This window comes from Penaeus monodon, chromosome 17, assembly GCF_015228065.2.
Source record: "Penaeus monodon isolate SGIC_2016 chromosome 17, NSTDA_Pmon_1, whole genome shotgun sequence".
In the NCBI taxonomy this organism is placed as follows: Eukaryota; Metazoa; Arthropoda; class Malacostraca; order Decapoda; family Penaeidae; genus Penaeus; species Penaeus monodon.
Genome location: NC_051402.1, coordinates 17,124,112 through 17,147,623, shown reverse-complemented (window position 1 = coordinate 17,147,623; position 23,512 = coordinate 17,124,112). Strand labels below are relative to the sequence as shown.

The window sequence follows — 23,512 nt, the reverse complement described above, 5'->3', positions numbered from 1 at the left end:
TATATTATTATATAAATTTATATTTTATTTTATATATAATATTTTTATATTTTTATATATATTTTTATATATTTATATTTATATAATATAAAATACTTATTTTTTATTTCTGTTTTATATATTAGATTGATTTTTCCCCTTTTGTTTTTTCCCTGTCGATCTTGTAGGCAAATTTCCCCTTTCCCCTCCCCCACGGGGCATTTCTTCTTTTGCTCCCAGTAATTTGTTGAAAACCCATTTTTTTGACCCCTGGGTCATAACGGGTGAACATTGGTTAAAGATTCTTTTTAGACATAATGAAAGGACCCTCTAAGTTCTACTGTGTCTCCCGAAGGTGCATCAGCCTAGACTGATACATTTTTAAAAGGTTGCGTAGATATATATTTTTTTTCATTACCTCTAACTTGCCTCACATCTTTTTTAAATTTGAACTCTACTGTTGAAATGATCTTAGTCTTTTTTTTGTTATCCGTTCGCTTTCAGACTTTCTCCCCTGTCTAACACCCTTTTTTTAATTTGGTTTTTTCAGTTTCCATGTGGATGGTTGCTGCCCCTTTTCATTGTATTTTCTAATATTTTACAATAAAATATATATATACATATATATTATATATTTTTATATAATATTTATATTTTTATATATATATATTAAAATATATATATAATTATTTTAAAATATATATTATATATATAATTATATTTATATATATATTATATATTTTAATATATATTATGTATATAATATATAATATATATATTAAATTTATATTATTATTTATATTTTTATATATATATTATAAAATATAAAAATAATAAAAATAATTTTATGTGTGTGGGGTGTGTGTGTGTGTGTGTGTGTTTTGGTGTGGTGTGTGTGGGGTGTGTGTGTGTGTGTGTGGGGTTTGTGGTGTTGTGTGGTGGTGTGTGTGTGTGTGTGTGATGTTTGTAATATGTATGTTGTATATTTTTTGTACCTATGTATTTATTATGTATTATGTTGTTTATGTATGTATTATTATGTACATGTATCCTACTTCACTTTGCTTCTTTCCCTGCAACTGCTTGTAGCTTTATTTGTTTTGATTTTTTCCCCATATAAAGATGATTCTTTATCGAGATTTTCCTCTTCTTTTCCAGGGGATGGCAAGGCTTTTTGGCATATGGAGCCCAGGCCACAGTTGTTGTGGTAGATCCAGTTACCTTGCAGTGTGCACAGACCCTTTCCAGACACCGCAGTCATGTGGTCAAGGTATCATAGGATATGTTGGGTGTTAAATCATAAAAAGAGGGTTATATTGCAACCACTTTCATCTACTAATGAAACTAAATTTTGAAAAACTCCTTTCATACTAATTTGTAATGCCAGTGCATGCTGACACTTTGTACTTTCCTAAGGTGCGATGGAGAAAAACACGACACTACCACCAGCTTAGTGCACCCTACAGCCTCATCCTGGCCTCGGCAGACATGAATGGACAAATCATTGTTTGGGATGTGACAAGAGGGGAAGTCACAGCTTCATTGCAGGATGGCAATAAACCCATTCACGGTGGGTAGATCCGATTTGTTATGGATTGTGTGAGTGTGTTTTTTTTTTCTTTTTCCAATGGCTATGAACAGATTTCTTTCATAGTGGCCTGATAACATATTAGATTTTTAAGTTTTGAATATGTAGATGCATTAGCAAATATCTTGCTGCTGACCGTCACTCAGAGCTCCAAGATAAGACCCTATTTGCCTTAAACTTCACACTGACAAATATAAGCAGTAATTCCTGAGATTCCTGACTTCACATCGCATCAGTTTGTTTTTGCTACTTTCAAAAATATACATATTTGTTAGTGCTCTTTAGAGAACCTTCTTCCTTAGTTTTGCCATCCGGTTTTGCTTTTTATTTTAGCAGCTTCACTGACTCTGGTCCCTGAGCCTCCTCTGGTGCTTACTATCCTAGGTGTTGCAGATGTAGTATTTTTTTCTTTGATTTATCTTTTATTCTTTTCTTTCTTGCTGCAGCATATTTCCACTAACAATTAATATGGGTTATAGTGAGCCAAAAAACATTTGTTAGGATATTTGTACATGACTTTTTGATAGCTACAATGATGCTGGATTTCTTGGCTGGGCTGCTTGAGCTGGAGCTAATGATAATCAAGTTGGAAGTGTAAAGATAACTATGATGTTTCCTTCACAGAGCTCGAATGGCTAGGGGGCGTTGATGGCAGCGAACACCTGCTGGCTGCCCTACACCCTCCATACTCCCTCGTCATCTGGGATACACGCCACAACACCAAACTCTGGAAGAAATCCTACACAGAGACACTTTCCACATTCCACTTTGATCCTTTCCATAACAATAAGATGGCATGTAAGTTGGCTCTGAATGACTTTCAAGGCTATTGGATGGTATTTTATTATCTTTTATCATATCTTTTATCATGTTTGTGAAGTGATGTTGTGAATATTGTGAACTGGAAAATTGATTGGGGTCCTTCAAAAATATGGATATGCACTTTCAGTTTTGTGTGGAGGATGTGTGCTGTTTGTGGAAGACTTCAGCTTGAGCAAATGCCCATCATCCAATGGGAGGAAGTTTTATGTGTCTGCACCCAGGAGTAGCCCAGGAAAGGTGGCTAATTCCCTGCCCTCCTCAGCCAGTTCAAACTCCCTAACAGATGAGAGGACGAGCACTCGATTGAGGCGCAAGATGAGGGACCTAGTGGTGGGGGAGGCAAAGCCCAAGTATGTATTAACTTTTGAAATGGCAAAGTTGCATATTCATTTTAACTAATCCCTCTGTATAGACGACAGTTATGGCTGATGCCCTCATAACTACTTTAGATACTAAGTTTAATTGAAAGATTGATACTGTATTCACACTACTTCACTGGAAATTGAATTATTAAGAAGCAAATTTGATTTATAGAGAAGTGTATGTTCATAATACCTTCTTGTTTTAGTCAGATTATTTATTGAAGATTTTAGATGCAGCTAAATATATAGAATAAATGTTTACAGTATATATATAAGCAAAACAGATATATATATATATATTTCTTTTTCATGAATGAATATAGCAGATTGAATTTAGTGCAGGGGTTCTTAACCTGGGGTCCATGGATGGGTGTCAGGGGGTCTGTGAGGATCAGATAAAAATGAACATTTAGTGTGTTTTTCTTTTAGATTGTTTACTTTTAAGTTTGATAATACTTTGTGTATGTTAGTGAGACATTCAATTCTTGATAAATAAAGCACATTATACAGTGCATGCAAAGTTTTTATGTAAATATTTCTAAGGAAGGAGGTCCATAGCTTTCATCAGATTCTTGAAGGGGTCTGTGCCTCTGAAAAGTATAAGAACCAATGATCTAGGGTGTTTGCAACATGCACAGAGATGCAGTTTGTTATGGGAAATCATAGGTTCTTCACTGGAACACATCATATATGTATACCTCTTGAATCTGTGCATAATACACTTTTAACCCAAATCCGACTGGCATGGCATGTATGTACATGCCATGCCCACTATGAGTTTACTTTATTAATTGTTTTTACACATTGATGACTACACTGTACTAAGTCCCAGTGAGCCAATTATGAGTACTGCCTGTCTACCTGTTTACCCTTTTCCTTGATTTTTAAAATATTTTACGTTATCTTATATTGCTGTTACTAATGTCAGTAACATTATAGTAATTATAATGTCTATAATAAAAATAACACCATCAATATTCATAGCATTATTAAAAAAAAAAAAATTCTGCCAATTCGAGGAAAGGTGAAACCAGGTAAGGTCACAAGGTCTACTAATTGACTCCTTTGTGGCTAAGCACTAGCAGAGCCATCTATCTGCAGAGACATTTCACAAAAAAAAGAGTAAAAAATGAGCACAGTATTTTCCTGGTGGCATTGAATTGATATTGGGCATTTACCATTGTTTGCAATAAGTGTGTGTGTTACTGAGATTGTTTAGAGCAGTCATGGGGTTGCTATAGTAGGAAGCTTTTTTATAACATGAACATTACATTCCTATTATTTACTGATGCCTTTTGTATTCTATTCATTACAGAAGTGACGACTTAAGTCAGTTAACAGAGTGCTTACAGCTGGCATACCACAAAACTGTGAGAGACCAGCTTTTACTGTTATATTCTCGAGAAATTTTGGTGCTCGACCTTACCATTAACCAGACAGTTGGCATTGTTGCTATTGACAGAGCTATGTCACCATTCTGCCAGGTAATGAATATACGTTAGCTGCATTAGGATTTAAATGTTATATCTTATTGTGGTGCATGGAATTGGCTGTTAAAAAGTAGAATCAGATTTATCATTTTCCCCTTTTATTTGTTACTGTATGTAGACCAGTCACTTATTATTTTTTCATCAGCTGATTACCAACTTACTTTGGCAGGTATTTTCAGAGTAGACATTTTGTTCTATATGTAGACTAATAAACTCAAATGATTGCAGGTAATATCTTGCTGGCAGAGAGATGTTCTGTTTTGCTTTCATGATTCTGGTTCTGTCTCTGCACATTTCCGTAGACGGTTACTGCCAGTGGCAACTTCGCCAGAAACAGACAAGGAAAACACTTGGCATTCAGGTATGCTAGATTTGGTTCCACTTACATATTAAAAACATCAAATTGATCCATATATCATATTTCCTTTTTTTTTTTTTTTTTTTTTTATAAACATAGTTTGAAATAATTTTCTGAGTATAGACTTCATTTAATTAAAGTCTGGTGTATGACTAGTATCATTTAATTGTAGATAATGGAGGTGCTGGAGAGAATTACTACGAAGTTATGTATGACCGCAAGTGCCACTCGGAACCCCTTCGCCTCAATAAGCAGAGCAGAGCCATCGGCATAGCACTTGACCCAGTGCATGAAAAGCACATGGGTAAGGAATATGCTGTTTTGGCTTGAATTTTGGATCACTGAGATGGTGATGATTGTTTCATCGACAATTTTTTATTCTTTTTTTTCCATTATCATAATTCATGGATATGGGAAAATGTAATATATTGTGTGTATGTATCAAAGTATCAGTTCTATGTAGTTTTGGCAGTTGCTTTTAATAGCCGCCCAACACAATCATTAAATGCTCAATCATCAAAATCATCAAAAGTTTGGATAGCTGTCCAGCATCCAGTTCTTTGTTCAGTATAGAATCCACAGTATGGCTAGAGAGTAGATAATATCAAGTATAATAGAAATTACATGCCAGATGTCTTGCCAACCATTTTATTTTTGGAGGGGGGGGAGAAGGAGATAATGAAATTTTTATAATAATGTTTTTTGGGAGTAGTTAAATGATAAAGAAATATCTGTCTTGCCTTTTGTTTGCCTCTTTGTTTTGTTTGTTTGTTTCTCTCTCTCTCTCTCTCTCTCTTTCTCTCTCTCTCTCTCTCTCTCTCTTTCTCTCTCTCTCTCTCTCTTTCTCTCTCTCTCTCTCTCTTTCTCTCTCTCTCTTCTCTTTCTCTCTCTCTCTCTCTCTCTTTCTCTCTCTCTTTCTCTCTCTCTTCTCTCTCTCTCTCTCTCTCTCTCTCTCTCTCTCTCTCTCTCTCTCTCTCTTTCTCTCTCTCTCTTTCTCTCTCGCTCTCTCTCTCTCTCCTCTCTCTCTCTCTCTCTCTCTGTCTATCTGTCTGTCTATCTGTCTGTCTATCTCTCTCTATCTCTCTCTATCTCTCTCTCTCTCTCTTCTCCTCTCTCTTCTCTCTCTCTCTCTCTCCTTCTCTCTTCTTTTTCCCTTTCTCCTCTCATTTCTCTCTTCTTTCTCTTTCCCTCCTTCCCTCCCTTCTCCTCTCCCTCCTCTCCCTCCTCTCCCTCTCTCCCTCCCTCCTCCTTCCCTCTCTCCCTCCCCCCTCTCTCCCCTCCCTCCCTCCCTCCCTCCTCCCTCCCTCCCTCCCTCTCTCCCTCTCTCCATCTCTCCTTCCTTCCCTCCTTCCCTTCCTCCCATTCTCTCTGTCATTTTCTCTCTCATTTATCTCTCTTTCACTTTTCTTCTCATTTTTCTTTTTCTTCTTCAGTTCTTTCATTAATATTCCCCATGTTTAAGTATAAAAATATTGCTTTCCTTTTTACTTTTTTTCTGGCATAAAAGAGAAATTTGCCCTTTTGAATTTAAAAGAACATTCTCGAGTTTTCTGTTCATCATTTGATGCCATAGAAAATGGTTGTTGTTTTTAAATGACTAGGGTAACTCAACAAAAAATCTAAATTACCAGAGATGTGTGGTTAAATATGATTACAAATTCTTGAAAAGGGTATCATTATAGATTATCATAGAGCTGACAGAAATGTTTTGGGTAAATGTGTACAGGACACATTGGCTTTTGCACCACACCAAACCTACAGGTATGGTGCATTGCAGGTACTCCAACAAAGATCAAGAAATATTGCCATGTATATTCTTGCATATTACAGCTTGTAGGCTTGCTTGTTGGTCTTCTGTCACAGATCACAGCAAGTTTCATATGGATTTGAATAGGTTATAACCAATATGATTGAGAGAAAATTCCAGTTTTGAAAGCCATTGTGGATGTTTTATAGATATTTATTGTATTTTGTATTATTCTTAATGATATGATAGTTTATTAGCATGTCAGTGAGGTCTCTGATCTTAATTTTCATTTTCTGATAATATCGCTACCATTTATTAGTTCAGTGGTACTCATCTCATTCATGTCATTTTCTAATAATGCAGCTTCAGTACCAGATGTTAGTGCAACATTCATTTATAGTTTTTCATTCTGGCATAGACTTATTCATTTTGTCATAAACTGTTCCATCCATTCTTTATGAGCTAAAGTCAGATTTTATTGGAGTGGAACTGGTTCTAACTGTGGAGCTTTTTTTCCTGAGCAGCATTAGTGCTTGGTGATGGCCGTGTGGTATTCAAGCAGGTGACAACCACCCCAACCCCTGGCCGGGTGGCTGTTAGCACCCCACTCTTCACTCCAGGGGCCCCCTCAGCCCCAGTAGGGCCCCCTCAGGGACCTCCCCAGTCAGGCCTCAACATTGCTGACAACCACTTCAGTCTATCCAGTTCCCCCTCTGGTGTCTGCCTTAGTCTGCCTAAAACATCACTTGCAGACATGGTGAAGCCTGCCTGGGCTTTGTCAGAAAATGTCAAGGTAATGGTAGCAAAAGTGAGAGTATTTTTTTGTTCTAGGATCCTTATCATCAACCACTGCCACCGCCACCACCACCAACCACCAACCACCATTATCACCACCATTATCACCAACCACCCCAATCCCTATCACAATCACCATGCTGCTAATTAATTACTTGTGATTAGTATCATCCTATGCAGTTGAATATCTTTTCCCAGATATGTCAGACTATTTATATGGAACCTTTTTTTTAATTAATTAATTAATTTATTTATTTATTTATTCCTCTCCTAGGACATTGGTCACCGTGTGAACCTGAGAATTCTGATGACTGGCCTGATGCCTGCAGTGTCCCCACCCCCACTTGTGGTGCGAATGTGTCCTCCTCTTACCACCAGGAATATTCACCATTATGTGCCCCGGCTGGCTGCTGGCACACAGAGCGGTGCTGTCCAAATCTTTAACATGGCCACAGGGATGTTAGAGAGAGAATTTGCACTGCACACATACCCCGTCAGGTTTGTTTCTTTGATTTTTAAATTTGTTTTTCATCATCATTATTACTATTATTATTATTATTATTGTTATTATTATTATTATTATTAATATAATGATAATAATAATAATAATGATTATTATTATTATTGTTATTGTTGTTGTTTATTTATTTATTTATTTACTTATTTATTTATTTATTTTTCAAAATGATGTTCATATTATAATTAACTTTTTTTTTTATATGGAGGAGGAAAATATTATAAAAATGAATGTCACAGTGAAAAAGAGTACCAATTGGGTCACTGGGACCAATGAGCAAATGAACTACAGAGAATTGGTAACCAAATGGTATAAAGTGTATGAAATTTGTAATTGGACTTGCCAGTGAAATGTAGAATTTCCAATGGAAGCAATTTATGTTATGTTTTCCCTTTTGCAGAGGGGTGGAGTGGACAAGCCTAACATCCATATTGTCCTTCGGGCACCAGCCTCTTACCAACAGTCAGGGCCTTGTCCGCAATGAACTGATCTACACTGACATTCTCACTGGAAGAACTATTACACTCAGACCTAACAAGAGTGATGAAACAAGCATTGACATGGTCAGAGTCTCATACCTGAAGTAAGTAGAATTTTATATATGCTACAGTAGGCATATTTCTGTGCTTATAAAGAAAAAAAGGTGCTAAACTTATGATAAACATAGATGAATAGAACTAGATTACTATTATTCAGCAAGTGGTGTTTTATTTCAGGCAGTACTTCATAGTTGTCTTTAGAGAGGATCCCTTTGAACTTTGGGATGCCAGAAAATTGGTTCCGCTACGAACAATGCCACGCAGGTTCCCAAGAGTGTCTGCCCTTGAGTGGTCTCCCACCAGCCACATGAAAGCCCGCAGAGAGTCTGAGTGCCAGAAGGTCCCAGACACAGAGCCAGGGAAGAGTGAGTCATCAGTCCCCAAGGAGGCTCCACATGCTGAGGCCTCAATGACAGAGTCCATGTTGTCTCTTGCAGACTTTGGTTAGTGTATTTGGTGTATTCTGTTTGGCAGAAATATGTGTTATTTGATCAAATATCCTTACACATTCTCAGTATTTAAGAAAACTTTGTTATTAATTTACACAATGGTAGGTAAGTTTAGATGATAAATTCTGTGTTAAAGAGCAAGAGTATGAAGTGTATGCTGCTTTTCAGGTGGGAATGAGCGTACAAGTATTGCCAAGGAAACATTTGTGTTTACGGACACAGAGGGCCAACTCTATCACTTCTCAGTGGAAGGCAATGTAATCAGAGATGGAACAAAGGTTCCACCAGATGTAAGTTTCATTTCATTAGATTTCTTGACTTGGGTTTCTCAATTGAGTAATGAGTAATTTACAGTTTGAGTTCTTGAATATCACTAGAACATAACTATAACAAATGTAGGATTTTAATGGGTACTTCTTTCTTTCCTCTTCATTACTTTGAAATTTGAATTCATACCTGTTTATAGAAACAAACTAATAAGCATTTAGAATTGTGAGGAAGATTAATAGTTCATTATCATTTCTAGTCTCAAATGAGTGCCATCACATCAATTGCTTGGAAGAGCCATGAAATCATCCTGAGTGATGCAGATGGCAATTTGACAGTGTGGGATCTGAAGACTCGTATCTCCCGCCACATAGCAACACACCGTGGTTGGATTCGTAAAGTTAGATTCGCTCCTGGACGAGATAACATGAAGCTTCTGGTTCTCTTTGCTGATGGCATTGATATCTGGGATGTCAGGGATGTAAGTGGATGTTTACTTTTAAGAGAATGTCATATGAGAGTGAAAACTTGAACAAAGACTGAGAATTTTTCCTTGCAGTTTGAGACAATTTTTTCAGGTGAATGGTGATGGGAATGGAAAGGTGGAAAGAATATCTTCAGGAACCATATGTATAGAGTTTTGCCAACTAGTTCCCTATATAATAATTTTCTTTATGTTGTCTAATCAAAATTTCTTTTTATATTGTATTTGGATTTAGGTGGTACTTGTGAGCCAAGTGAAATCTCCACGTGACATTGTGAAGGTGGTTGATGTGGACTGGGGTGCTTCAGACAGACCAGTCCTTGCCACAGTAGATGGATGTCTACGAGTTATGGACATGAACCTGAAGACTTCAAATTCTCCAATATGCCAGTACTGTACAAAAGGTAAGTTTAAGATTAATTGAATTCTCTGTTGCTATTCACATTTGTGTGCTCATATTACACACACTCCAGATAAAGAAGATGAAGCAGATAATTGGAATTATTTTTCTTTTGGAACAATAATTTAATAATTTTTAGGTATATGTTCACATTTTCATTAAGATGAGCATTTTTGCTTACTCATTTTGGCATCCTCTTTGTTTCAGACCCTATAGTATCCCCATACTTGCTTGCGGGGGAGGCATCCCTCAACCTAAGGACACTGATGACACATCAGCCATGGCAGACCCAGTACTCTCTTTCCTTCTCTGGCGAAGATGGATTTACACCGGAACAGCTCCTGAGTTAGTCCTTTTTTGCTGTTGGAGTTATTGTTGATATTGTGTGTGTGCTTGCATGTGTGTTTGTCTGCATAATAATACATTTATCTGTCTGTCTATCTATTCGTCTGTGTGTTTTTCTGTTTGCATAAGTAGTAATGATTGTCAACATGTATACTTTTCTTAATATAGATTTGAAATATTTCCAGACATTGAAGTCTGGATATCAAGAATTCCTGAGGAACTTCGTGAATTCCTAGAGACATGTGGATCCACTGCTCATCGCGCTCTTGTAGTTGCACAATTGTTTGGTGATCAGGGAGAAATAGACTTTTGGACTGTTGCCTGTCACTACCTCACACAGCCAGCTTTAACACAGTCCAAGGTTGGAAGAAAAGGTTTCTTCTCATATTCTTTCGGAATAGGAAATAAATTTTGTATTTTCTTTTAGTTGCTGAAAAACCTAATCTTGCAAAAAATTAACCACATTTTCATAGCTTCATGAAAACAATAAGGGGTTTCAAGTATGAATACTTGAATCCCCTTATTGTTTTCATGTAGGAGCTCCAACTCATATTATTCCATGTGTAAAAGGTGAGCTTCAGCAAGAGAAGTTGGAGAATTACAATTTCATTAAATGAATGGTCATTTTATAGAATTAATTATTATTTATATGGGCTTTATTTAATTTCTGCAAGTATTCTGTAAATGGTAGGTTCATTCGGTATCCATATATTGTTTTCATATTTCTATAGAGTTTTGGCAATTTATATGGGGTCTCTACATCCCCCTCCAGGATGAAACAAGCAGCAGCAACAGCAGCGTTGGAAGTGCAGAATTGATAGCCCTTGGAGACTCAGCCTCAGAGAAGAGTGCTGGCAGTGAAGAGACCAATACAGTCACAGCTCTTCCTCCAACTCACCCCTTGGAGACCACATACCACAACCTGTGTGATGCTGCAACATATAAGGTAGATAAGTTTAGTGGTGGCTTTTTTGGCTTTTATTATTTCATTGAACAGAGTCCAGTGTCAGTTTATTTGACTAATTTATATGGACATTACATGAAAAAATATTTATAGAGCTGAATCAACATTTTGTAGGCTTCAGGGCTACAGTAACTGTGAGACACCTAATAGTACATTCAAAAGAAAAACATAATGTTAATTTATATTTATAATGCATATGTTTATAATGACTAATTATGATGTCATATTCCTTCCATACATACATAACCTCGCTCCACACTTGATTGTGATAGCACCATGAACTTGAGCGCCTGGCAATTCATGAGAGCAAGAACCTGGAAGGTTCACAGAGAGCAACACTTGGCAGAAGTCTGGCTGTGATTGGAGAGAGGGACCGTGCTGTCAGACTGCTACTGGATGCAGATGCCTCAAATCACCAGTTTTATACAGATTGCCTGAGAGCCTGCCTTTTGGCAGCTACCCACCACTCTGCTCAGGCTCAGTCCACTATCAAGCTAGTTGCCACCAACCTCATTGCTGCAGGAAATATCTGGGAAGGTAAGCAGGTAGCTATAGGGCTTGAGTACTCAACTCTTTGGTATGTAATGTAGGTGCTGTGAGTGCCTCATAATTATTGTGCTAATGATCTTGTTGTATTCCCTGTTTTCAGGTGTTGAATTGCTGTGCCTGATTGGTAAGGCAGGGGATGCATGTCGATATCTCCAGTCATATGGCCAATGGGAGAACTCTGTTTGGCTGGCTAAATGTGCATTACCTGTGCAAGAGTCAGTTGACATTATCAGAAAATGGGCACAGCATCTTATTAACTCAGGCAACAAGGTCAGGGGCCAGATATTATGTTTGGTTTATAAGTATTTGTGTGTGTATATATATACATATATACATATATACATATATAACATATATATATATATATCATAATATATATATAATAATATATATATATACATATATATATATATATAATATAATATATATATACTATATATAATATATATATATATATATATATATATATATATATATATATATATATATATATATATAATAGATTATTTTACATATATATATATCATATATATACTATATATATATATCAAATAATATAATATATATATATATAATATTATTATATATATATAATATATATATACATATATATATATATATATATATTATAAAATATAATATATATATATATATCTATAATATATAAAATATATACATATTATATATATAATATATATATATATATATATATAATATTTTATATATATATATCATATATATATATATATATATATATATATTATATTATAATATATATATAATATAATATATATATATATATATATATATATATACATATATATATAATGTATATATGCATGTATTCATTTTAAATAGGATATCATAAAAATAATTATGATAATGACAACTAAGAATGATAATGATTAAAATAATAATATCAGAGCAATAATAACTACAAAAATCCTAATCTACCCAGAGGATCAAGCATGCTTGGGAGACTATAAAATATGTAAAAATAGGATTCATCCTCATGCATGCATGTTTAGAACAGAACCTCTCTAAAGAAAGATAAAGAAGCATAAGTAATTTAAAAGGTGATAATAAAAATGAAATATAGGTAATTGTAACATTTGTCTAATTGTTACTTCATTCTTTCTCCATGAATCATCCATACAAACTGTGTGTAATTATCAGTCATTGTAAACTATTCAACTACAGGATCAGGGAGTGTGTGCTTTGCTGTCTGTAGGAAGCATAACTGCAGCCATAGAACAGCTGGTGCAGCAACATTACCACCAGAGAGCAGCTCTGCTCCTGGCTGCAGCCTTGCAGCTGCATACACTGCCTGGCAGCCAGCACCATGGCTCCAACCCATCCTTGGGTTCCACAGGCTCTCAGTCAGGCTCTTCCCCCATCATATCGGCTCCTGTGTCCATGGCTTCCCTGGCAGAGAACATCCATCGGTTGGGCTTCTCTTGTTCTTTTATCATATTTGTGCATGGGAATGAATTTATGATACTTATTTTACAACATATTATTATGAGTTTGTACGTTTCACCTTAAATATTTGAAAAAAAGAAAAAGAAAAAAAATTATCCTCATGAACGAATTTCCTTGCAGGAAGTACGTCCTTCACCTGTTCAGCTTGGGGAATCGGCCTGCGGTCTCATACTTCTGCCGTTTGATGGGGGAGAAGGGACACAGCCTGCTGCAGGAGCTTGATTCTTTGCAGTAGTTGTGAGAACTTGAAGTCTCAGATGTATTTTAATGGTATTTTTTCTCTACACGTATCTTATTATTATTTGAAATTGCCTTTTTGCAACTGTGCTGTTTAAGATATTATTTTCAATTAGTTTCACCTATTCCCTCTCTCTTCTGTCATCCCCCCCCCCTACCCTCTCTCTCTCTCTCTCATTCATTCATTCATTCATTCACACACATGCTTGATTATACATTTTTTTCTTACACGCATTGTATTCTCTGAGCCTGTAGTCTCGTGCATTCCTGGTGCCCAAACATTACAACAACAGTCATTCTTCTATGTTGTTCTGTTTCCATAAGATTTACATTTTAAAAATTTGTATTGAAAAAATATAAGGTCAGGCTTGTCATTCCCAACTCTTTCCAGCACTAAAAACACACATGTAGTCTTTGGTGTGTATCCCCTCATCTGTAATACTTTATTCAAATATGTTTTGGTGATTGCCAGTGTTAAGTACAAGTGCTCCTTTAGTTTTGCCATATCAGTTTAATGGTGTTCCAACTCATCAGGCCACTGACATGCTTTTTGTTTTGTCTCATCTTTCTTCATGCTTACTAGTATATAGAAGATTGTACAGTGGTATTCCACCATATTGTCTTCAATTTTTACTTCTTTTAAGTAGTGCATTTTTGGGTATACAAGAATAAACCAATAAATATAGCTTAAGCAAAAAGTCAGAGCTGAATATACTGTAGACACCTTTGACTGTCTTGACCTGAGGAGGATCCTACAATAGTAATGGCTAGTGGAGTGTTAAGGATTACAAAATGTTATTTCCATGAAGAAAACAAATGCAGGACATTTTCTGTGTTTTACCATACAAACCTTAGTGCTATCTCCTATGAGTACTCTTTGTATTATTAAAATGATTATACAATACATCAGATAACTGCATATTTGAAAATGTGTAGTTTTGCTGAACTTGACTGGCTAAAGCTTAAGTTTTTCCATAATTCCTGCATATTTACTTACACTCACTCACTCCACACTCTAACTCTAAAACACACACACACACACACACACACACACACACACACACACACACACACACACACACACACACACACACACACACACACACACACACACACACACACCACTCACTCACTCACTCACTCACTCACTCACTCACTCACTCACTCACTCACTCACTCACTCACTCACTCACTCTCTCTCTCTCTCTCTCTCTCTCTCTCTCTCTCTCTCTCACTCACTCCCTCTCCCTCTCTCTCCCCCCCCCTCCTATTCCTACATACCCTTACCCCTCTCATTGACATTTCCAGATATAATGAGTGATTTATATTGAAGTTATTTAAGTGCTTTACTGTTTGCAATGTTGATATTGTACTTAGAATTGGATCATGGAAAGCCAAAGTATTACTCTAAGACTGTTACATTCCCAATTATGTTTCCTGTCTATAAAAAAAAGAAAAAATGTGTACTTATAATGAAGGTCATTGCCAAATATTATATTTTAATGTGAGAGTTATATATATTATAAGTCAAAGTGCTTTTTTTTAAGTGGCAGAAGCAAATGGTAGTTTTTGTCACTATATTTATCATCATCATCTTTTTTGTTATATAAATGTTTTCCTATGATTGTCAAGTTTGTGTAGTGTATTCTGTTTGCCATTAGTATTTTTTTTTTTTTTTTTTTTTTTTGCCCTCTCTCTAATAGGGGAAAGCAAGATGAAGATATTGCATAAGAACATCTAGTTTTAGCAATCTGCAAGTTGTAGCAAATAGATTATATATCTTTCTCAGTATATGTCCCCACTGTAGCTCAGGTGTGCCTTGCAGTAGCACTAATGTCTATTATAGGAAGGCATCCAGTTAGGCAAAAGAGCAATGCTTCATCCAAATTCCTGAAAAGATGCTGTCTTAACCCTTAAAAGGGAGTGTAAGGCATAAAAAATCATCTTCATCTTTGACATTACTTCTAAGTATCTTCAAAGTTAAATGTTAACATTCCTGTATTAAGACAAGTATTGTTTGAGAGTTCATAATAGGTTTCCATGTTATCCAGGTCTGTACTCTTTTGTCACTTTAATCATTCAAGATGGTACAGATCTCGGTGTTGCCTACAAATTGTATTGTACAGCATAATTCAGTCCAATTTAATCAAGATATGCTGATATTTAGCATATTAAACTTTAGGAAGCTCTACTAAAACATGAACTTATACTTTATTTGTAGTACTAGCTTACCAATTTATAAATGAATGCATACCAATATACAACTATACATATACTATTGTATTGACTGTAATGTACTAGGAATCCCCATTTCCATAATAGTGATAACCTCTTCATCCTCTTGTCCCTTGGCTTTAGGTAAAGAGAGAGAGAAAAAAAAAAGCCAGACTGACTTTCCAAGGCTAAAATAACATACTTAATGCCTTGTATGTATATGGATGTAGCAAATATTTTCTAAAAATTCTTGCCAGACATATCTTGGAAATACAGCATAATGAAATCTAATCTAAAAAAATGCTGCCTCAGTTTTACTAATTATGATAATTAAAGTAAGGTTCTTTAATTTCATGAAGATAAGTATCCTGTTCCTGAATTCTGAGTGACAATATGAAGTTCTGTTAATCAGGATACTCTTTGCCTTCATATAGTAATTTATCTTGTGGGGAAAAGAATTGCAAATTCTAAATTTACACCATCTTTGCTTATTCCATTCAACAGCTTGTAAACAAATTTATGAACTTTATTCATATTGACAGATGTATAAAAGGTATGAATGAGAATGAATATCTTCGCAATAAAAGCGATTATTTTAAATACATCTCTTGTATTGTGAAGATATTCATTCTCATTCATACCTTTTATAAACAAATCTATACTATTGAATACTAATTAGCATCTGTGATTAGCTATGCAATCATTCTAGAATATCAAGGAAATATTTTATAGCTGTCATTAACTGAAATAAAAGTTCATAAATTTTTAAACCTTGTGCAAGAATATATTTAAATACATTTTTTTTAGTCCACATGATCAAACAATGCCCAATAGTCACTCAGTACCTGTTGTTTGAGCAAAACTAACTGGCAGCCCAATGGAGGGCCATCTGGCTGGTAGTTTGCTGTTGCTGGGTATATATGATGACTATGCTAAGACACCAGCACCCCAGTATGTACAGCTGAACATAGGCTTGGCCTGATAACTGGTCAGTCTGTAAGGAACTGTTTGGTTGTGTGGAAAGGTCCTTAGAATCAATTGTGCACAGAATTTAATTCAAGCAAACATACATGGAAAGGACATTTTTTCCATAATCAAGGCTATAACTCCATTGAAGATTTTTTAGTGTTCTATATGCCAGGCAATTTTCTAACCACCCAAATTGTTTATATTTTTTATTATGTTCTAGATAGAACAAAAGATATCTGAATCTGTAATGATAAATCCAAAAAAGTTGTTTTTCCCCCCCAAATCAAACCTCCCCAAAGGTAGCAGGTTCATCACTTTCTTTTTTTCAGCAGTCAAATGAGGTTTGTCTGCAAGATATATAATCTTGGCCACAGTCATGCTTCATTGATAAAGGTTTAAGAGAGGCTTTTACATGTAGATGATGCTTAGCTGTTATTTGGGAGTATTCCCATTCATTTTCAACATTCCTTTTGCAATCTTAGCCACTTTATCAGCAATTTTATGCTTTTAACCATCATTACTTGAAGTCTGAGGTAAGGAAATTTACCATTATAATCAGGCATCTTTACAGATGTCTGATTATAATTTTGGTGTGGCCATCATAGAAATCAAAATAAATTACTTGTCACAGAATAATTTTGTGTAATTTATGATTTAGTGCATTGGAGACTTAGATATGGCTGCTTAAGCCTTTCCACATGATTGAGCACTGCCCAACAGGCACTCAATACTTACTCAAGCAAAATTGACTGGTAAGCCTACAGACAAAGTCCACTGGGTATTGGTCGATAATGTGGGCAGGGCCTAAGACACCTTATGCACACATTAAGAAAAAGCATTATAGTTACAAGTTTATCCGAATGCTGAGATGATAGTTCTGTATTCCATCTTCAGATCTGACTCTCTTGATGTCACATCCTTTCAGATAAACTGACTTTTCGATTGTGTAAATTGTTTGTCATTAAGGTTTTCATTAAGTTGCTCTGTGATGATTTTTGTGCTGTATGGAATACAGTGCAAGTCTACCATTGACTTTTTATGCCCTGTCCAGACAAGCAGGCCTGACCAGTAGTCACATTTGATGGGCAGAGTGTCAAATTGCCCAAGCACCCGATGAGTAAAATTCCTGGGCGGTGCCCGGTGCTCGTGGTTATGCTGTAGTTTCCCAAGTACTGTTGTGTGGCTTTCATAAACATCTTTTACTGAGCCAAGCTTTGCACCATATTCTCTTCTTTTTCTTTACACACAATTATCAAGCTACACATTTCCTTTTAGGTAATACTAGGTGCCATGCTTACTGCTTACATACTGCACTTCACACACTACTGGCATTATCAAGGGATGCCTGCTTGTCCATCAATTTGGCTCTGTGGATCACATTCACAGGCAAGCCTGGCAAAATAAGCCCACCAACTATACTGCCTGACAGATACACCTGCTTGTCTAGACAGGCTTTTAAGTGTTTAACTGTTATTTACTGGTCACTTAAAATTAATTTTCCCTTTCATTTATATTGCATATGAATTTGCAGTTCCAAAAATAGCATAATGATTTTTGTTTTTACTTTGTTACAAAATCAAGACAATCCAATTCCACATTACAATACAATGAACTAATTTTTTCATGACTTAATGTTATATATAAGTTTCATTTACAAAGGTGATACAAAGGGTAAAGTTGTTCAAGAATGAAGATTGTTAGTAGGTTAAAGTGAAAATATCAACTGTATTACAGCATGGACCAATTCACAGCAGACCTTTTCATTATTCATGAGGCTTTGATATTGCTGCTTAAGCCTACTCCATATGATTGAGCACTGCCTGACAGGCACTTGGTGCTTGTTGTTTGATGAAAGTGGATTGGCAAACCAACAGACTGCCTATGCCTTGGTTGAGCAAAATCATTAATCTTTATTGAAAATACTCTGCTGCATGAATGTCTAAGGTCATTAGTGACATTCAAAATATAGCAATAGGGTGGAGCTTGGGGGCAAAGCCCCAGGTAATGAAGATTTTTTGGTTCATAAGGCATGTTTGAGGATTCCCAGAATGGTTAATGATTAAAACAAATGTGCTAGCCATAAAAAGTGTCATAGAGCATTATGATAAAGTATTGTGGCAAAAAGGGTAAAAATGAGTTAATAATGATTAAGATAAGTGGACAGAAGAGGGGATGAAGAAGAAAGGAAAAGGAAAGGGAGAGAAGAAAAGACCATGCCAAATTAGTTGAGGTGAGGGATGTGGTCCAAAGCAGGGTTGATGCCCCACATTGGGCCTCAGTCTCTGTCTCCTAAGCCCGCCACAATCATCATCAATAGATGTGGCAGTCTCCAAGGTAGTTTGACTGGTTGCTACCAAATATGGATAGACAACACTGCCAGACACCAGCCCCTTTTTATACAATGACACAGACTTTGGCAAGGGAACTGGCAAAGTCTGTTAGGCATTGTGCAATTGTGTGGTCAAGGCAGTGTTTGAGCAGGCCTGCTTGAGTTTTAGAATACAATTTAGCTTAAAATATTGCTTTGCGAGTGATTTGAATTTTTCTTATATATGTAAATCCTTTGAATTTAATACAAAGTTACAGCTATGCATATATAAATAGATGACCTTGTATATAATGAATATTTGGCAGTGCCAGGATAAGAAAATCAGATAGCTTATATGGTGCAAATTCCTTAACCCAATCGCCACGTTTGGCAAGAATACATGCCATGCCCACTGTAACACAGGTTTATTTATTGTATTCACATAGATGGCTCTACAAGTGCTTAGTCATCAAGGGGTCACTTATAGTCTACCTTCGCACCTGTTTACCTTTTCCTTGACTTTTGGAAAGGATCTTTGCATTATTTCATTGTCTTAAATGTTAACAAGATTTTAATAATACTTTACAAATCATAACATCAATAACAATAATAACAGTATTGATATCAATTGTATTAAAAGGAAAAAACGCATTTTCCCGCAATTCAGGAATGGGGAATCAAGATCAGTCAGTAGGGCCTACTGATAGACTCCTTGGAGGCTGAGCACATGTGGAGCCATCTGTATGTAACAAAATTCACAAAAACCTACAAGGGACAGAACATAAATCCGGGGCGATTGGGTTAACAGAATAGGTCTTTACCAAGCATGTTAATTTGGAAATTTATATATATATATTTTTTGTGGAAGAGTATAAATCATACATATGCTTGGTTACACTGGTGCATAATACAACACAAAAATCATAACCATTAAATATATCAATGCAGTGCTAACAGGTTAAGTAAATTTGAAAGTATTAGGTAAATTATGAAGAATCAGTGCATCACATGTAGTAAAAGATTTTATTGGACTAAATTCACCAACTACAAGCAGCACTTGTACAGTTCTGAAACATGTGATTCTAGTTATTATGTTATTATGTATTTCTTATTTACTGTAACTATAGCAGTTATCCCAATGTAAAATCCAAGTTTCAGGCTTCCAATTTTGTATGTACAGCTAGAAGGAAGTAATAGTATACATTTATATAGTACTGGTATTATATATGCAGCATATAGTGGAATAATGTATACTGACAATTGACTTTGTAAATAAATACCTAAAAAGAAGAAAAAAAAAAATTTATTCCTATTTTTGAAGACAGACAGAGCTTGGGAGGAGAAAAAAAACTAAGGAAAGGAGAAAAACAATAGAAAGCCAAGAAATAAAGTAAATAAATAGGCCTACTGCAGGACACTGGGACCTTGAATGAAATAGTGAAATGAAATGAAACCTTTATTCTAATAATAATAGAGATATAAAAGCCATGCATGTCAAAAAAAAAAAAATCCTCGCATGAAAAAGGACCTAATTACTTGCCAAAGCTATGGGGGAAAGACAGGCACATCTTTTAGTATATTTTATTATGCAAGATGGGCCAAAGACAAAGTTAAGATCCCTGAATAAGGTACTGGTAAAGGAGGACAACCTGCCCTTGATGTGCTCTAGCAGGCCTCTTTATGGCAATCTTGAAAGGGCTTCTCTACTCCTCCACAAAGTGCCATCCAAACAGAGGGTTTTCAGCACAATGTTTCATACTCAGTAGCCCTGCCACAAAGAGGCCTACGAAGGCACCTGTAAGATATTTTTTATCTCTGAATATTCATTTGAGATTAAATGTGGTTATGCATGATAGAAGTAAAATTATTTAAACATATCTCAATTCTTCTAAGTATTGGAAGAATACACAATACTATAAAATATATAGCCATGATTTTCCTAACAACTACAGAAATAAACAAAATGAGAACCCTATTCCCAGGGTACTCTTATTTTCACTAGAAACCAAAGTTCATACAAAGAAAATCTCAATTATTCAAGTCCTAATTAGTGATTACTATAGTTCAAAAAGTCTTATGACAAACTGGCAAAAGTATATAGATGTACTCACAACAAGTCAGGCCGTCCATAAGAGGTAAATTCTAGTCACCAAGTGCATCATGGACTGCATCAATTATCTTGTTGACTTTCTTCTCCGAATCAACATAGCCATCGCCATTCTGTGCAGAGTACAAATGCAGAAGTGATCAATTACAAACATTAATCTCTATTAATTTATTTTTATTTCTTTAAATGGATCCTTGTTTAATAATAGACCAACAGCCATCTTGATTTTAAGGCAAGCTATTAATATATATGCATCAACTTGAACAGAAAATATTGATGTACCTTTTTGCTATGGACCAGTTTATCCCCGACAGTTACTTCAAAATATCCTGTAGCTGAAGGAGTAGCCTCGCCATGCTGAAAGACCAAAGTAGATATTTAGTTATGATCTATCTCAAATACTCTCCTCTGACATTACTTTGTTCAAAGCCGACAACATCTACATGAGAGAGAGAGAGAGAGAGAGAGAGAGAGAGAGAGAGAGAGAGAGAGAGAGAGAGAGAGAGAGAGAGAGAGAAGAGAGAGAGAGAGAGAGAGAGAGAAAGAGAGAGAAAGAGAGAGAGAGAGAGAGAGAGAGAGAAAGACAGAGAGAGAAGGAGAGAATAAGAGAGAGAGAGAAGGAGAGAGAGAGAAAGACAGAGAGAGAGGGGGAAGAGAAGAGAGAAAGAGAGAGGAGAGAGAGAAAGAGAGAGAGGAGAGAGAGAGAGAAGAGAGAGAGAGAGAGAGAGAGAGAAAGAGAGAGAGAGAGAGAGAGAGAGAGAGAGGAGAGAGAGAGAGAAGAGAGAGGAGAGGGGAGAGAGAGGAGGAGAAGAGAGAAAGAGAGAGAGAGAGAGAGGAAAGAGGAGAGAGAGAGAGAGAGAGAAGAGAGAGAAGAGAGAGAAGAGAAGAGAGAGGAAAGAGAAGAGAGAGAGAGGAGAGAGAGAGAGAGAGAGAGAGAGAGAGGAGAGAGAGAGAGAGAGAGAGAGAGAAAGAGAAAGAGAAAGAGAGAAGGAGAAAGAGAAAGAGAAAGAGACAGAGAGAGAACCATGACCCCACATGATAAATAGTACTTGGAACCAATAGGGAGGCTGACACACTCTCCTTTACACTAAAAATGGAAAATCTAACTGCTAATTTTATATAAAAATATGATTATTTGTTATCAAGAGCAATGCACCCTCCAGGGTATCATGTAAGCCCAAAATCCAAACCTAACCTTTCCTACCTTCTATTTATTCCCTACAGGGGCTCAAGCCCCCTTGTACTCCACCCCCTTTTCAGCACTTTGTGCCAACATACAGAAAACCCGACATTAAGAACTGTTCATTTCTCGGTGAATATGAGGTCAGATGTACCTGGGTTTCTTATGAATATTTTTTATTCTCTATAAGTTGGCAGTTACCATTTCCCTCTATTTCTGTGCATCACTATCGGTAACATTAACCAAAATATATTAGCAGGACTGCAGTGGCCTTCACTCAAAACTCAAAACAATATACATTTGCTTGAAACTAGTCACCCATGATGAGTTAAAATATCTGAAGGTTTGTTAGACAACCAAATGAAACTAGACTTAGACCAACAGGGCAACAACAGGTGAGGACAATAACATTACTAATTATGGTTTAGAGCCTTGCACCAAATTAAGTGAATGCACTGGTCCTGGCAAAAACAACACATTCCTGAAGGCTGTATGGTATATGACATGGCTCACATGACTATACACCCTGCTGATTTATTGTGAAGTTTAAGTCTTTGCAGAAATCATATTACGGAGTGTTAAGGTCACACAGATACTATGCGTTTCATGGCTCTAGAGTATGAGTATTACGGAATATACATGGTGTATATTGCTGACCTTTGCAGGAGTGCTAAGGTCACAATCACAGCTATGCACACTATGTCGGTATATTTCTCAATTCTTAAATATTGAAAGATTTAGCAGAATTTAATTCCAAATGTTATAATCATCCTCCTCCCCCCAACAAACCTGATTTCCTACAAAATACCCATGCCTGTTGGTAAGGAGGCAGAAAGGGCTGCTAACACAAAACTAATGTCACAGTGGAAAAGAAAATCAGACATGTAAAAGCCATAGGTGACTTACACTTAAAATTTAAGCCTACTCAATGATTATCTGAAAATAAATAATAATGATAAAAAAAAACATTAAAGTTACTTACAATATCCAGTTTATCTGGAAATTCGGCTTCCAGTTCCGTTTTAAGTTTACGGAACTTGGGGGCGTACCCTCAGGCACCGCTGGAAGAAGGTAAATAGAAAACATGCTATAGGAACCATACTTCGGTATGAAAAATAAAAACACTAAAAATACAACTTATTTGATATCACCTCTGCAAATGCTGAACTAATCAAAGACTATGGACAAGAGATTAGTTATCAGTTTGGTATGCAAACTATGCTGGAATGTGAACAAACTGTTACATAAACAGCTGTATCTGGATATCCTTTAGAATATCCAGATACAGCTTATGATGTCTACACTTTCTGAACTTTCTCATTTTCTCCTTAGAACTTGAGTTTTCTCAATATCCTGTTTG

The 23,512-nt window shown here is 35.9% G+C and overlaps 1 protein-coding gene and 1 long non-coding RNA gene across 2 annotated transcripts in view; one reads left to right on the top strand and one right to left on the bottom strand.

Moving 5' to 3' along the window:
• Nucleotides 1-14,481, top strand: part of LOC119583574 (WD repeat-containing protein 11-like) — a 16,415-nt gene extending 1,934 nt beyond the window's left edge. The window contains exons 2-22 of the mRNA XM_037932130.1: nt 1,138-1,249; nt 1,396-1,549; nt 2,192-2,365; nt 2,517-2,739; nt 4,067-4,235; nt 4,470-4,602; nt 4,772-4,903; nt 6,871-7,139; nt 7,416-7,639; nt 8,059-8,241; nt 8,375-8,640; nt 8,815-8,936; nt 9,173-9,394; nt 9,633-9,801; nt 10,005-10,142; nt 10,328-10,503; nt 10,915-11,088; nt 11,379-11,643; nt 11,756-11,925; nt 12,856-13,100; nt 13,258-14,481. Of these exons, the coding sequence (XP_037788058.1) occupies nt 1,138-1,249; nt 1,396-1,549; nt 2,192-2,365; nt 2,517-2,739; nt 4,067-4,235; nt 4,470-4,602; nt 4,772-4,903; nt 6,871-7,139; nt 7,416-7,639; nt 8,059-8,241; nt 8,375-8,640; nt 8,815-8,936; nt 9,173-9,394; nt 9,633-9,801; nt 10,005-10,142; nt 10,328-10,503; nt 10,915-11,088; nt 11,379-11,643; nt 11,756-11,925; nt 12,856-13,100; nt 13,258-13,372 (3,835 nt within the window). The 3' untranslated portion in view covers nt 13,373-14,481. The remainder of the gene's footprint in view (nt 1-1,137; nt 1,250-1,395; nt 1,550-2,191; nt 2,366-2,516; nt 2,740-4,066; nt 4,236-4,469; nt 4,603-4,771; nt 4,904-6,870; nt 7,140-7,415; nt 7,640-8,058; nt 8,242-8,374; nt 8,641-8,814; nt 8,937-9,172; nt 9,395-9,632; nt 9,802-10,004; nt 10,143-10,327; nt 10,504-10,914; nt 11,089-11,378; nt 11,644-11,755; nt 11,926-12,855; nt 13,101-13,257) is intronic.
• A 5,950-nt stretch (nt 14,482-20,431) lies between these two features.
• The window catches only part of LOC119583573, a 4,141-nt gene continuing 1,060 nt past the window's right edge, over nt 20,432-23,512 (bottom strand). The window contains exons 2-5 of the long non-coding RNA XR_005229711.1: nt 23,135-23,213; nt 21,255-21,329; nt 20,977-21,085; nt 20,432-20,660 (exon numbers count right to left, since the gene is read on the bottom strand). This is a non-coding gene — a long non-coding RNA (uncharacterized LOC119583573). The remainder of the gene's footprint in view (nt 20,661-20,976; nt 21,086-21,254; nt 21,330-23,134; nt 23,214-23,512) is intronic.